This window comes from Bufo bufo, chromosome 2, assembly GCF_905171765.1.
Source record: "Bufo bufo chromosome 2, aBufBuf1.1, whole genome shotgun sequence".
In the NCBI taxonomy this organism is placed as follows: Eukaryota; Metazoa; Chordata; class Amphibia; order Anura; family Bufonidae; genus Bufo; species Bufo bufo.
Genome location: NC_053390.1, coordinates 680792529 through 680809276, shown reverse-complemented (window position 1 = coordinate 680809276; position 16748 = coordinate 680792529). Strand labels below are relative to the sequence as shown.

General features: G+C 44.2%; 1 protein-coding gene across 1 annotated transcript in view; it reads left to right on the top strand.

Moving 5' to 3' along the window:
* Nucleotides 1-16748, top strand: part of NEK1 (NIMA related kinase 1) — a 157462-nt gene that overhangs the window by 15082 nt on the left and 125632 nt on the right. Inside the window, 11 exon segments of the mRNA XM_040418655.1 lie at nucleotides 2383-2486; nucleotides 5487-5570; nucleotides 6062-6129; nucleotides 6220-6306; nucleotides 7571-7625; nucleotides 7868-8068; nucleotides 12482-12551; nucleotides 13012-13166; nucleotides 15182-15241; nucleotides 15502-15513; nucleotides 15515-15568. Coding sequence (XP_040274589.1) covers nucleotides 2383-2486; nucleotides 5487-5570; nucleotides 6062-6129; nucleotides 6220-6306; nucleotides 7571-7625; nucleotides 7868-8068; nucleotides 12482-12551; nucleotides 13012-13166; nucleotides 15182-15241; nucleotides 15502-15513; nucleotides 15515-15568 — 950 coding nt within the window.

Genomic DNA, 16748 nt, shown 5'->3' with positions numbered 1-16748 from the left:
ACTCGGAACACAACAACGGTCATGTGCATGAGGCCTAAGTCATGCAGTACCAGCTTCAAGCAGTAATTAAGGGATTGTCCAGGATTATGGAGCATTCACACGACCGCGCCGTGTTTTGCGGTCCGCAAATAGTGGATCTGCAAAACTCAGATGCTGCCCGTGTGCGTTCTGCAATTTGCGAAACGGGCGCCCCATTATAGAAATGCCTATTCTTGTCCATGATTGCGGACAAGAATAGAACATGCTCTATCTTTATTTGGGGGGGCCGCTGAACGGAACTACGGATGCTGACAACACACAGTATGCCGTCAGCTTCTTTAGCGACTCCATTGAAATGAATGTTTCTGCTCCCGTTCCGCAAAATTTCTGAACGGATGCGGACTCGTTCATACGGTCGTGTGAATGAGCCCTAAGGAAAACATTGCCGCTTTCCTCTACAAACAGTACCACCTGTCCATGTGCTGTGTCCAGAGTTGCTCAATACAAAATATTTGACCCTGACATATGTAAATGCACATAATTCATAATTTGCCTTTAGTCCTAAGACTATCTACCCATTTAAAAAAAAACTATCAGTTCTGTTGCCTATTTTCTGTTAATGGATCAGTTTATACTCCGTTCACTATCTGGACTGTGATTCAATAAGGGGCTGGAAGCTGCGCTCTGGCTCCAGACTCCCCCCTATTATCACTGACTGTCCCCTGACATTTTTCGCCAGCTAACCTGGCGTCTTCAGAGGATCGGACAGACTACACATTGGTGGGCGTGGATCTTTTATAGACTCCCACGGTTGCGTCATATCTCTATACCAATTATGTGATCCTTTAGCAGATGACAGCTAAATAATGCCACGCCCACCAATGTGTAGACTGACCAACCCCCTGAAGTCGCCAGGTTAGCTGGCGAAAAATGTCGGGGGACAGTCAGTGAGGGTGCTTTTAGAGCAGGGGTGTAGCCTATAGATATCGAGTGTATTCAGCCTAACACAAGTGTATTCAGCATAAGGGTCCATTCACACGTCCGCATGTGTTTTGCAGATCCACAAATTGCGGATCCGCAAAACACGGACACCGGCAATGTACATTCCGCATTTTGCGGACTGCACATCGCTGGCACTCTCATAGAAAATGCCTTTCCTTGTCCGCAATTGTGGACCAGAATAGGACATGTTCTATTTTTTTTTTTTTTTTGCGGAATGGAAGTGCGGATCCGCAAATGCCGATGCGGACAGCACTTTCTGGCCCCATTTTGAAAATGAACGGGTCCGCACATGTTGAGCAAAATTGTGAAACAGATGCGGACCCATTTTGTGGACGTGTGAATGGACCCTAAGAATAGGGGGGAGTCTGGTTCCAGAGCGCAGCTTCCAGCCCCTTATTGAATCACAGTCCAGATAGTGAACTGAGTATAAACTGATCCATTAACAGAAAATAGGCAACAGAACTGATAGTTTTCAAATGGGTAGATTTATGGTCAGTAATAATGATTCAGCTGTAATAAAAGTTACGTTTTATGGGAGTGAAAGTCTTAGGACTTTAGGCAAATTATGTGTCCAGAGTTGCAGCTGACCTCCATTAAGTGAACAAAGCTGAGGTGCAATACCACACACGTCCTGTGGACAGATGTGGAGCTATTTTTGGAAGAAAGTGGCTTTCCCAGTCACTACCATCTGTGGTGACTGCTGGAGGGTCCTGGCTCCTGTTTTGGCCTGTGTATGAGTCACTAATCCACCATTCTGAAGTAAATCTTCATGTTACTGTATCGGAAATCACAGATTCAACCCGTTATGTTGAGGAAATCCTGGTTCGTTGGACTCCAGTAGATCCTCAGATCTGCTGGTTAAAGAGGTTCTCTAGGATTACAAAAAGATGGCCACTGTCTCCCAAAAACAGCTTTACACCTGTCCACAGCTTGTGTGGGGTCTTGTAGTTCAGCTTCATTGAGCTCCACTGTCCACTGTGCGTTTTGGAAGCAAGCAAGCCATCTTTCTGTATCCTGAGAACCCCTTTAACTCTTAAGCTTGTTCTCGTCCAGAAGTGTGGGCTGTGTGCTTGAGTACCACGTCTCATCACCTTGTCTTGCTCTTCTTGGCCTGTTCTTTCAGTCTGTTCCACTTCTTCGTCAAGTCCGTTCTATATCCTTTCGGCGTTGGACGCGTCTATTCTAATGCACAGTTACCAACCCCCGTCACTTAACGAATAAGAGGACCTCATGTATCAAAACTGTCGACAGAACTGGTCATGTTGTCCCCAGCAACCAATCACAGTGCAGCTTTCATTTTAACAAAACACTTTGGGAAATGAAACCAGAGACCTAATAGTTTTTTGTTGTTGGGGCGGTTTTGATAAATAGCCAATGTTTTCTTCTGTGTTTCCCTCGTAGAAAGCGGCTGCCTTTACATTGTGATGGACTATTGTGAAGGAGGGGACTTGTTCAAACGAATAAACACTCAGAAAGGAGTTTTATTCTCAGAGACCAGTAATTGTGTCACCATACTGATGCCCAGCACATTTCTGACATGGCTGACCAGGACCGCTCGGTGGATACCGTGATCTCCCTCACCTCAGTAGACTTGGTCTGAGGGTCACACCACCATTCTCTGACTCGAATAGGGAGAGGTGCGGTGTCAGTAATGGGAGTGGGCTCTGTTTGCGGTGGTACCCCCCCCAAGCCTCTGTTCGTTAGCTTCTTGGAATCTTCAGATTGTAGGGGAGATTTATCAAGAAAATTGGTGTAATGATGATAAATCTGCTGGAGCTGATGGTCCAGCCCTCGCCATGACCCCTTTTTAGAAAGTGGCGAGGGTGGTGGAAAAATGACATTTGTGCAAATGGCCTTTAAAAAGTGGTGGTTTCGGCGTAGGGGGTTGATAAATGTGTGTATTATGAAACATGTAAAATATACTGCTTACATTAGTATTGCTGTTCGAGGAAGTATAAAAATACAGTGGGCCAGATTAACTGTAAATGGCGTAAATTGGTGCGCAATCTGACGCATCTAGGTCTAGAGATATGATCTGCACCCAGCCCTGACAAGGGGGCCGTGCCTTATTGGAAAAGGGGTGTGGCCTATTATGCACCATTTAGGGCCAAAATAGCTCCCCGATTCTGGGTGTCCAATTTATCTGAAAGTAAGCCAAGCCGCATTTGGTATAGAGTCAGAGAAAAGTCTCTTAGGGTGGGTTCACATCACGTTTTATGCCTCCATTTGACGTACTTACGTTCTTGTTTCCTGGTAAAAAGTATACGTTTTGTTTTTTTTACAACGGAACTTTATAGTGAACGGATACCACTGTACGCATCAGTCTAGGCATCCGTTTAAACGTCTGTTTTTTGTATACGTTAAACGGATGGGGAAAAAAACAGGATGTTGACCCACCCTAACCCTGCCCACATTTATCATCCAGCCTGAGCCCTGTGATAAATCTGGTGCAGGTCTAGACAGCCGGTCTAACGCTTCACCGTCTTTAGGGTTAGTAAATCTGGACCAATTACTTCTACTGCTGTAAGTTTAAAGGGGGTGTCTAACAGTTTAAGGGTCCATTCACATGTCCGTTATTTGGGTCCGCATTCGTTCTGCAATTTGCGGACCCATTCACTTTCAATGGGGCCTGGAACTGATGCGAATCCGCATTTTCGGGATCCGTTTTTTCGGGATCCGCATTTCCGTCCTGAAGAAAATAGAACATGTCCTATTCTTGTCCGCAATTGCGGACCAGAAAAGGCATTTTCTATTAGTAGTGGTCTGTGATGTGCGGATCGCACATTGCAGGTGTCCGTGTTTTGCAGATCCGCAATTTGCGGATCCGCAAAACACTTACGGACGTGTGAATGGACCCAAAAGAGGACCTTTCATGGGTCCGAACATAATAAACTAAGTATCAGGATATGTAGGGCATAGTGCAGAGATCTAACTGCAATTACTATTTTTCCTGGGCGGCGCTCCGTTTGCCTGCTGTGGCCCCCATTGTATTCTCCCCCCGCCCTGTATGCTATTAATATTATCGGAGCAATGAGGAGGAGACTGAGTCTTTCTTCCGTGGGCGTCTCCTTTTCCCCTGGCTGCAGCGCTGTCCAATCGCAGCGGAGAGCGTCACCCGCCAGGGAGAAGGAACGCCCACGGAGAAAGACTCAGTCTCCTCCTCATTGCTCCGATGCTGTTAATTAGCATACAGGGCTGGAGAATACAATGGGGGCCACAGCGGGCAAACGGAGCGGCGCCCAGGAAAAATAGGAAGTGCAGTTAGATCTCTGCACTATGCCCTACGTATCCTGATACTTAGTTTATAATGTCTGGACCCATGAAAGGTCCTCTTTAAAGGGAATCTGTCCCTACCCTAGAGCTTTTCTGTTTGTACGGCACTGTAACTCTGCTATAGGCCCTTTTCAAATATACCTTTATGTCCAGAACAATGTTCACTATCCCCCCAAAAACATTTTTTATGAATATGATAATTTGGTTGAAAAGAGCCCAAGGGGCTGTGCTTATTGGTGCTGGAGCCCGGACCTCCCCTTCTCTTCTTCTTTCCACCTCCTAGCTGTGGCGGCGGCGGCGTCATACTAACTGCTTCCAAATCTCACACAGGTTGTTGGTGCACACAGAAAGGAAACTGTGGCCTGCGCGGTCAGTTATTCTCTGCTGGCAGCTGCTTCATTGTGTGAACTGCGGATGCGCCAGCAGCCTACGTGAGATTTGGAGCGGCTGCATGATGTCGCCACCACAGCTAGGAGATGGAGAGGTCCGGGGCTCACTGCTGATGTGGGAGGTTGGACTCCAGCACTGAGAGAACCCCTTGGGCTCTTTTTCAACCTAATTAACATATTTCTTAAAATGTGCTTTCTGAAGGATAGAGAGCATTGTTCTGGACATAAAGGTATATGGGAAAAGGGCTATAGCCGAGCTACAGTGCCGTACGAAATTAGAAATGGTCTAGGGTCAGGGGGACAGATTACCTTTTAAAGTGCCACATCTAAGGTTCTGGTCGGTGGGGTCTGAGTGCTGAGACCCCCAATTGCTAGAAGCCCTCACATATCGCACTCTCTCTCCTCGCTGCAGAAGACTGTATCGAGACAGACTCATGGACTTCTAATGAGCCTGTCTCCTGCAGTGAAGAGAGAGAGCACGATATATGAGGGCTTCTCATTCAAATGATTGTAGGGGTCTCCGCACTCTGAACCCCACTGTTCAAAACCTCTATGTCGCCATGATACCAGAAATTTTTGGAAATCTCAATGACCCTTTAAAAACCCTGCATATTGCTGAGATATTCTGATGACCTTTGTTTTCTAGGTCGAAGCAATGACATGCCACTGCAGCCATTGATTGGCTGCTGTAGTCATGTGCTGAGTATAGCATACCAGCAATATGGTGTAGTGAACAAATGACAGAAAACCCCTTTAAATTCACTACAGAAGAAACACTGCAAATGCTTTTCTTATTATTTACCCTCCATTTAGTCACATTTTTTTTCTTTTTCCTTTTCTTAGATCTTGGACTGGTTTGTTCAGCTGTGTTTGGCTCTCAAACATGTTCATGACCGAAAAATTCTCCATAGGGATATCAAGTCTCAGGTAAGAAGGGATTCTTAATGAGGTATTCCCATCTCAGACATTGATGGCATATCTCAAATATATGCCCTCGGTGTCAGATACATGCAAGTCCCACCTCTGTGACCCACTCCTGTCTCCCTCGAAGTGCGGCCACCCTCCGTGCATGTGCGGCCACCCTCCGTTCACCTCTCTGAAAGTTCTGAAAATAGCCGATTAGTCCCATAGCGTTAAATGGAGATGTGGCTGTGCATGTATGGCGCACTCTCTATTCACGAGTGCCCTTGCTCAGCTATTTTCAGAACTCCCATAACCGGTATGCTCTCCTTCACCTTAGGGGCCCTGTCCTGGAGATGGGATCGTGTCCCAGAGGTGCAACCCGCTCCTATCTGACATTGATGGCATATCCTAACGATATGTCATCACTGTTCCAGATGGGAAGACGCTTTTAACACCACTGGATTTGTGGATCTCAATATGTTTTTCCAGTCACTAATGATTTCTCACCATTGTAGAATATCTTTTTGACCAAAAGTGGGACCATTCAGCTGGGTGATTTTGGAATAGCGAGAGTACTGAACAGGTAGTGTTTATATTACAATATGAGAATGCTTGAAGCAAACTTTTTTTTTTTTCCCTTTTTTTTTCATAAAGTATTCTTTTTTTTATACAGTACAATAGAACTGGCTCGAACATGTATAGGAACACCATATTACTTGTCTCCTGAAATATGTGAGAATCGGCCCTACAACAATAAGAGGTAAATAATTCACATCATCCATTCACATGTGACAGGCTCAGCTTTATGTCAGTATGATTCTGTAACAGAAAGGTGACGCAGAGGCACGTAGCATTATAAATCATGATAATCCCCTGAACTTCTGTAAGTCCAGAACGCGGGATCACTTTCTCACATGGAGCCTGATTCCCGCAAGGGACACACTCGTGTGAAAGAGCCCTAAGGGTATATGCACATGGCATCGTAGTTTATGTGTTTCCACACCACATGTGTTGGCTGCAATTTTACCAAATAGTAACATAAACGTATTAATATACTTAATTTTTTTAAACTGTTTGGATGGTTCCATTTCAGGCAATGTAGTGGACCACTCAAAACAAAGTCATTGTGGATTCATACACTTAACTCCTGCACCTCTCCCTGAGTCTTCACATGCAAATTGGACACAAACGCAACTGGTTTCTTTGCAATTAAACTTTGTTTTGAACAAAGGGATAGAGAGTATGCGAAAAACATACATATAACCCAAAGTGTTGTAATCCAGAAGTATAGTCTATAAATCCTTATCCCATGGCACAGTCTAGAGCAGAGATCCCAGGGAGTGGTGGTAGAGCGTGAGGACATGCCAACCTGATGTTTTGGAGTCTGCTGTAGTAAAATAAAGTATATTAGTAAGTTTATTGTACATTTGAAATGCAAAAATGTACTATTTTTGCTGGATCCGGCAGGGTTCAGCAAAAACTCTTCTGTTACTGATAATACAACCGTCTGCATCGTTTATGAACGGATCCCGTTGTATTATCTTTAACATGGCCAAGACGGATCCGTCATGAACTCCATTGAAAGTCAATGGGGGACAGATGCGTTTTCTATTGTATCAGATAAAACGGATCCGCCCCCATTGACTTGCATTGTGGGTCATGATGGATCCATTTTCAGCATGCTGCGGTTTGCTCTCCGGTATGAGAATGGAACGGAATGTATTTTGGAGCATTCCGTTCTGTTCAGTTACGTTTTGTCCCCATTGACAATGAATAGGGACAAAACGGAAGCGTTTTTTTCCGGTATTGAGACCCTATGACGGATCTCAATACCGGAGAAGATTAACGCTAGTGTGAAAGTAGCCTAAGGTAGATAGGTGTACAAGAAAATATCATACCAATGCTGCTGCTGCTCATGGGTGAAGCCATTCTCTCCGCTGCTGGGGTTAACTCTGACACTGTGAATGCTCTTCAGCTTAGTTTTGACATCACCGTTCAGTAGTCGCTTGTTTCCCTTTTTTCAGTGACATTTGGGCCCTGGGATGTGTCCTATATGAAATGTGCACTCTCAAACATGCGGTAAGTAACAGGATTATTTGGGTTTATTTTGTGTCATTGTCCCTTTCTGGTAGTAAGGGCCAGCTCTGTGACAGTTCCACATCCGCTGGCGTCACTGAAGCTACCCTGGTGACATTTAAGAGCTAGTCCAGTAATGTGGGATATAGTCACGATGGTTTATATAAAGGTCTGCACAGAATTTCAGAATGCAAGTATTGTTGTCATGTTTTGTCTCTCACATTTCCCTGCTGATTTCCTTTCAGTTTGAAGCCGGTAACATGAAAAACCTAGTTTTGAAGATCATTCGAGGATCTTACCCTCCAGTGTCTGTACATTATTCCTATGACCTCCGCAACCTGCTTTCTATGCTTTTTAAGAGAAATCCCAAGGATCGTCCATCTGTCAACTCCATATTGGAGAAGCCTTTTATATTTAAACGCATTGAAAAGTTTTTATCTCCAAAGGTATGTGTAGAGATGAAATAGATTTAGAAGACAACATGTCATCCCAAAACTGTAACCAAAGTCAACCCACAGCTCCAAGTGTTTAAAGAGAAGCACCAGTCAGAGCAAGCACGTGTCCTTGTTCGGACGAGCGGAAGAAAGCCGCTGCCAGACTCTTCTGACAGCGGTTTATCTCCCTGAGAACAAAAGAATCGGGCAATTGAAGTCCAACATGCCTGATCCTTATGTTCCCTGCCGTTGGGAGACACATTATATGATCGCCAGTCTCGACGAAATTGGTTGTTTCCGCTGAAGTACATCAATTGTATATGGCTGGCATTAGCCACACTTGAATGCCAGGAACTGCATGGACAGCTGCTTGTCTGTGACTTTGAGAAGAAAAAGGTCCCTTTACACGGGACGACAGAGCAGCAGATTATCAGGAACGAAGAGTTCCTTCCCAACAATCTGATGCTCGCTGGTGGAGGAGACCTCTGTATTTACATGCAGAGATCTCCTCCAGAGTAATCCCTAATATCATCGCTCTTCCCCATTCGAAGTCATTGTTCCCCGACAGCATGGTGTGTTTAACAACATGATCTGCTGCCAGCAAACGGCGATTTCTGTTTCCGCACAGACGATTGGATTACCAGATGAACAAGTGTTTCGCTCGTTCATTGGGTAATCTGCGGTACATTTACACCACCACATAATCTCTAACGAGCATTCCTATGAACGCTCGTTAGCGATTATCTTTAAGATTCTCGTGCTGTGTAATGGGCCCTTAAAGATGTTGTCTCACCTCCTTATTTACAGGCTCTCTCGCGGCTCTTGGGGTCTCAGTTCCCTGCTTGCTGGGGGCAGAGCTGAAGGCACAGTGAGCAGGGCAAGGAGGATGCAACCCTGCCCCTTTTGCCTGGTGTGCGCGCACCCTGTAAATCCTATGAGCTTGTAGTAAAGCTCAGACAAGGTGGCCAGGCCGGGAGTGACTGCACATGCACAATAATTTGTGCGCGCTCGCTCCCATGAAACCCGGCCATCAGATCAGCCGGCTGATAGGGCTTCTGTGCGCCTGCACGGCCACCGCTGATAACATTACAGTGGTGGCCGTAACCCCCTAGAAATGAGCATGGAATTTAGGGCACTATAAAGAGGGAATAAGAGGTGACGGAGGCAAATTGGAAAATGGATCTATATTACAGAAACCATCCTAGAACTACAAGGAAGTGATTAAATGGTGTTTACTGAGGTGAGACAACCCCTTTAATGGCGATTTGCTGTCCGGGGACAAGCCATCACTTGTCCTTGTACAGCGAAGGTGATTGTTGTATGTAAATGCAGCTCTCATTTCCGCTGACAATAAGCAATTGTAGGGAACATTTGGGTAGTTTTTGATAGTTGCCTGATATATCGGTCTATGTAAAAGGATGTGGATCCACCACTAGTGTCAGATGTCGGGAGGAAAGAATGATCAGGCATGGTGGGAGATGTTATCCTGCAGAGGCGTTCTAGCCACTTCCAGCTGAGGCAGATGATTTGATTGGCCGAAGTGGTCACAGGGCCAAGTCGATTCTGGTCTAGCGGGAATCAAAATTGTCTGGCAAGGGGGCACTGGTGCTGGAACAGCGGGACAGCAAACGTTTTTTTTTTTATTGGCCACAGGTTAGGACCATATTGGGATTGTCAACTCCTGGGCTGGACAATCCCTTTAAGAGCTTACTTGCAAGCATTCAGATCCATCGTGCTAACCTGAAAACCCTGGCAATAGGAGTGTTGTGCTGTCCATGATGAATACATTTACTTTAGAACTCCTTACCTTTGTAGTGAGGATGACAATAGACTGTGACGGAAAAATAGTTGTTGATTAGAAGTTGAAATCTTGAGTCATCTTAGGTGTATGTTTCTACTGGTGTTATACCGGACAGTGACTTTCTTTGTTGAAGAGAATTCTGCCTAGGAATTTACTGTCACTGAGGAAGACTTTGGGGGTTTTGGTGGACAGTGAACTTAAAGGGGTTTTCTGAAATCAGGATATTCATGGCCTTTCATCAAAAGGTCTTTAACATCCGATTGTGGGGGTTTTGCTCTTTGCGCTGCCGCCATCAGCTGTGTGAATGGCCATTGTTTAACGAGCCATCTACTTGGTAACAGCAGTGCATGGTTTTACAGCTGCATATGTACATGGGGGTTCACATATTATGGTAGTGGTGCACCACCTAGTATACTGTCCCTTGTGTTAAAGGGGACCTGTCACTATTCCTGACGTGTCTGTTTTTGTAAATATACAGTCAGGTCCATAAATATTGGGACATCGACACAATTCTAAAATTTTTGGCTCTATGCACCACCACAATGGATTTGAAATAAAACAAACAAGATGTGCTTTAACTACAGACTGTCAGCTTTAATTTGAGGGTATTTACATCCAAATCAGGTGAACGGTGTAGGAATTACAACAGTTTGTATATGTGCCTCCCACTTGTTAAGGAACAAAAGTAATGGGACAGAATAATAATCATAAATCAAACTTTCACTTTTTAATACTTGGTTGCAAATCCTTTGCAGTCAATTACAGCCTGAAGTCTGGAACGCATAGACATCACCAGATGCTGGGTTTCATCCCTGGTGATGCTCTGCCAGGCCTTTACTGCAACTGTCTTCAGTTCCTGCTTGTACTTGGGGCATTTTCCCTTCAGTTTTATCTTCAGCAAGTGAAATGCATGCTCAATCAGATTCAGGTCAGGTGATTGACTTGGCCATTGCATAACATTCCACTTCTTTCCCTTAAAAAACTCTTTGGTTGCTTTTGCAGTATGCTTTGGGTCATTGTCCATCTGCACTGTGAAGCGCCGTCCAATGAGTTCGGAAGCATTTAGCTGAATATGAGCAGATAATATTGCCCGAAACACTTCAGAATTCATCCTGCTGCTTTTGTCAGCAGTCACATCATCAATAAATACAAGAGAACCAGTTCCATTGGCAGCCATACATGGCCACGCCATAACACTACCACCACCATGCTTCACTGATGAGGTGGTATGCTTAGGATCATGAGCAGTTCCTTTCCTTCTCCATACTCTTCTCTTCCCATCACTCTGGTACAAGTTGATCCTGGTCTCATCTGTCCATAGGATGATGTTCCAGAACTGTGAAGACTTTTTTAGATGTCGTTTGGCAAACTCTAATCTGGCCTTCCTGTTTTTGAGGCTCACTAATGGTTTACATCTTGTGGTGAACTCTCTGTATTCTTTCACTCTGGTGAAGTATTCTCTTGATTGTTGACTTTGACACACATACACCTACCTCCTGGAGAGTCTTCTTGATCTGGCCAACTGTTGTGAAGGGTGTTTTCTTCACCAGGGAAAGAATTCTTCGCTCATCCACCACAGTTGTTTTCCGTGGTCTTCCGGGTCTTTTGGTGTTGCTGAGCTCCCTGGTGCGTTCCTTCTTTTTATGAATGTTCCAAACAGTTGTTTTGGCCACGCCTAATGTTTTTGCCATCTCTCTGATGGTTTTGTTTTGTTTTTTCAGCCTAATGATGGCTTGCTTCACTGATAGTGACAGCTCTTTGGATCTCATCTTGAGAGTTGACCGCAACAGATTCCAAATGCAAATAGCACACTTGAAAAACTCTGGACCTTTTATCCACTCATTGTAATTGGGATAATGAGTGAATAACACACACCTGGACATGGAACAGCTGAGAAGCCATTTGTCCCATTACTTTTGGTTCCTTAACAAGTCGGAGGCACATATGCAAACTGTTGTAATTCCTACACCGTTCACCTGATTTGGATGTAAATACCCTCAAATTAAAGCTGACAGTCTGCAGTTAAAGCACATCTTGTGTGTTTCATTTCAAATCCATTGTGGTGGTGTATAGAGCCAAACATGTTAGAATTGTGTCGGTGTCCCAATATTTATGGACCTGACTGTATGTATTCTTCATAAAATAAAAAATCTGAAGCAACTTTACATATAACTTTCTGTTGTGCTGTTCCTTTGTTATCCTTCCTGGAATTGTATGAATCAATTTGCAACTGGGCATTCTCCTACTGTCCGGGGTGTGTCCCTCCACAGTTTTGAACTGTCAACATTGATTGGACAGTGTAACATTCTGTAGGGACATGCTCCACTTACATCTAATTGTCAGCTCATTCGCACATTTCCAGGAGGAAGAACAGAGCGAAGACATAGAGTGCAGAATTCTAAGAAAATATGGCGGACATGTCAGTAGCGATATCCTCCTTTCTATAACGCACGTGGTTTAGTCATAAAGGCCGCATGTTTATTAAAGATTGAATTTGTTGGTATATGGAAATCAATTAGTTTTTTCGTTAAATTCATTAGGAAAAAATACTGGATGAGCTATGAGATGATCATACCATGCACACGTCTGATTTCTTTGTACACTTTATCATTCTCTTCTGTTAGCTTATTGCTGATGAGTTTGGTGTGGGAGCAGTTCTGAATCCGCCTAAACCTGTAGCCCATGCCGGAGCAGGTAAGCAGCTCATTTTAATTGCAGAATAACGCACTGCTTCTTCTTGACGTTAACTACAATGTTTTATTCACTGTTTGTGATGACTTTTAGGCCTCATGCACACGGCCATATTTACGTATCGCATGTAATTTTTTTGCGGATTGGATGCATGCAGACCCATTCATTTCAATGGGGCCGCAAAATCTGTGAAAGCACACCGTGTGCTGTCCGCATCTTTATGTCTGTTCCGCAGCCCCGCAAAAAATGGAACATGTCCTATTGTCTATTTTTGCAGCCAAGAATAGGCATTTGTAACACGTGCGTGACCTGCGTAAGGGGAAAATGCGGGATGCACATAGCCGGTATTCACGGTTTTCAGACTGCGCAAACGGTCATCTGCATGAGGCATTAGTTTAATTTCTTACTAGTTTATATCAGTAGTTTTGCTTTTTAATGATCCACCTTCTTTTCTGAAAAAAAGCCAAAAGACCAGCACAAGTGACACCATCAGCCTCCCCTCCTGCTCAGAAAATTACAAAACCGGCTGCTAAGTACGGAGTGCCTTTAACTGTCAAAAAGTCTGTGGACGCTGCTAAGAAGTGTTACGAGAGAAAGCCACAGATCAAACACCGACAGGTAAGAAGGCAGCAGCATGTTTCTTCTGTGATAATGAATGTCACTGCGTACCTTCCATGGTGTAGAGGGTTTCCCCTTGATCTGTGCAGAGCGCCGTGCTCCAGGTCTCACCTGTAATGTAAATCTGTGACTCCTCTTACAGCAGTCAGCAGACCATAAGCATTAACGGGGTTATACAAGAAAAGATATTTATGACTTATCCCCAGGATAGGTCCTCACTATCAGATCCGCGGGGGTGTGACATCCAGGACCCCTACCGATCAGCTGTTAGAAGAAACCTTGAGTACTGCAACCTCTTCTCAGGCCAGTGCCATAAATGTATATCAGTCATGTGGCCTAGATGCAGCTCGGCGCCATTCAAGTCAATAGGAGCTGGCTCCATGAAACAGCTGATCGGTGGGGATGCCGAGACTTGGACCCCCGATGATGTGATTATGATGACCTGTCTAAAGAGTATCATCATTATATTTTCCAGGATAAACCCTTTAATAATAAGCAGTAAGCCACCAAACTCCCCTGGTAGTGGTTGAAGACAACCAGATCTGTATTGTTCAGTCAATTATTTATATTTTCATAGCACAGATATATTCCAACCTTGTGATCACGCACATCAGTCCCCGTCCTTGGGGCTCAAAAACACACCCACACATGCGCCATTTACACTCAGTATATTAGGGAATTCTCTAATTTAAAGTCAGAATTGCTCTTGGGGGCTACAGTTTTCCGATAATGGTCTACTAGACTATGGAGAACTTCAGGTTCTATGTGCTTGCTTTTCAAGCAAGTCTGCAGACCGTGGGCTTCTGACTAAATGATCAACAGCCGGTTAAGGGAAGCAGCTGGCGACTGTTCTTTTTGAAGCATTACATGGATGGAAAATCAATAGACTGTCTGTGTAATGTGTAGACGAGCTGCATCCTTCAAAGAGTGGCTGCGCTTTGGTTAATCGAAGGGATCCTGAGTGCAAACCCGCTCCTCTGTAGCTAGGAGGGGTCTAGAGGGGACACTTTTTAATGAGTGACCTACTAGCAGTAGCATTGTACTTCTTACCTGGCAAAAGGAACTGACCATCAATCATCAATCACACTAAGGGACATTTACTAAAGTGTTTACACCACTATTGTGGCCTACAAAAGTCGCAAATTACGGTGCATGCGGTAACTGCTTATCACTTGTCTTGTTACTTTTTCAAAGTTGCGAGAAAAGTGTGTAGGGCAGCCCCCAGATTTACTATTATTTAGCTAGCTGTTGTAGATTTGAAAGTCTGGTGCACCGACTGCCTGGAAATGCACCAAATATATTAAGAGACCTTAGCCTCTTGAAAAATTTGGTGTTTGTGACTTTTCTGCACCACTGCGGAAGTGATAAATTCCCCGGTTTTGCTAGGACTGTCTTCATATATCTCCCCCATGTTTTATGGCAATAGTCATAATGATTCCTGCACTAGTTAGAATAATTTTCCCAAAGAAAAGTTCTTCCAGTCATAGATTAATTATTAATATAAATATATATATGCACCTTCTACATGTGACAAAAGAAATACAAGCTGAAATAAATCACAGTGTCTAGTATTCTTACATCTCATATATTAGTGAAATATATTAGTGATCCTAAGTGGCCTATGAGCGGGGATGTGTACTTGGATTAAATGTCAGGAATTAATGAACGTGGCAGTGGTTTATGTAAAGTTATTACTTCAATGGTATATATGTATGTATATGTGTGTGTGTGTGTGTGTATATGTGTGTGTATATATATATATATAATTAAACCAAACCAAACATTGTAACAATCCGTGCTACTGGAAACCTCTGGGGGGTGTCTGATCGTGGTTTGGCTCCTCAATAGGGCTAAACTGCAAGTGGATCCATGGCATTCAAATTGAAGAACCAAAGCAGAAATCGGAGGGGTTTCTGGCACAGAATATGCAGCGGATTTTGCCTTTCTAAAATGCGCTGTTTGAACTAGCCCTTACTGTTTGAGTCTTCTAACTTGCAGTTTCACTCTTTGTCCAGGCCTCAGCAGTGCCAATGAAGAAAATGAATCCAGTAGAAGAAAGGAGGAAAATGTTTGAGGTATAGAGCTGCCCCTCCTGCTTCCTTGCAAAACTATCCTAACGCAACTGATAGAGAGCTGGAGGGATCACGGCAGCGGCCGATCGATGCTCATGCTCTAGTGAATGAATTAACTCAACGCCTCGAAACCTTTCCTCCTTGTTTCTTCCCACTCTTGCCCTCTAACCATATTCCTTCCTAGTCTTGATGGCACTAACCTGTTGCTAGTTATACAAGCTGTCCCAGTGCGTGACAAGTCGTTGTACTTTTATATCTTGCAGGATGTGGGGAAGAAAAAAAAGACTAGACGTTAGACAGCTTGAAAAAGAGAAGAGACAGAGAGAGCAGGTATGAACTTCCCAAACAGGGTAATGTGTGACCCCTACCAATCCGCAGTGCATCCCCTTCACAATGCCCAAGCCACCCGCCATGCAGGGAACTGCAGCATGGTCCCATTCGTGCAGGGGATTCACAAGGGAAGAAGCCTCTGTGTCATAACAATCTAAGATTGACATCTTTATAATCCGAATTTACCAATCCTGTCTCCAAGACTTTTCTCGAGCCGCTCTTCTCCAGTCAGTCAAGTTAAAGGGGTTGTCCCATGAAAAGTATTCTACATTTCTCAAACCAGCACCTGGATCTGAACATTTTTCTATCTGCATGTAGCTAAAAAAAATTGTAATAGAGTTATTCACTGAAATCTATCTGTATAGCGCCACCTGCTGTCTGTTCTTTTTTAATTTCCCTGTCCTGCTCACTGAGATGGAAGCACATGCTCAGTTCTTTCAACTTCTTCCCATCTTTCAACTGCCACCAGCTGCAGCAGAAAGAATACGTCCCCCAGAGAAAGGGGAATTTAGCAGAGCAATGAATTGGAGATCTCTGGATCCATGTGGTTGGTTCTAAGTTTGTTAGAAAGAGACTGCTGTGTATTATATGATATTCATTTTTTACGTTAATCATGGGATAACCCCTTGTACTCCCAACATACGCCACTTTAACCGTGCCCTAAAACACATCTTTTTAGGATGACCTATTCTGTAATGTAACTCTTCTCTGTTCACACCTTATCACATTATCCCTCAGAAGCTGAGACTTTCATCCGTATCCCCCGTGCCCTGTACATACTGTACACAGATACTGACTAGAGCCTGGCTCATGCATCTCTGTATGTACTCCCCTATTTAGTTAAAAAAAAAAAAAAAAAGGGCTGGACCATTGTACAAAACAAGCACTTTTTACCTATTGTGCTGCACCTAATTCCTCATAGATTGTAAGTTCTTGTGAGCAGGACCCTTAGGCCCCTTTCACACGGGCGAGATTTCCGAGCGGGTGCAATGCGTGAGGTGAACGCATTGCACCCGCACTGAATCTGGACCCATTCATTTCTATGGGGCTGTGCACATGAGCGGTGATTTTTCACGCATCACTTGTGCGTTGCGTGAAAATCGCAGCATGCTCCTCTTTGTGCGTTTTCCACGCAACGCAGGCCCCATAGAAGTGAATGGGGCTGAGTGAAAATTGCTAG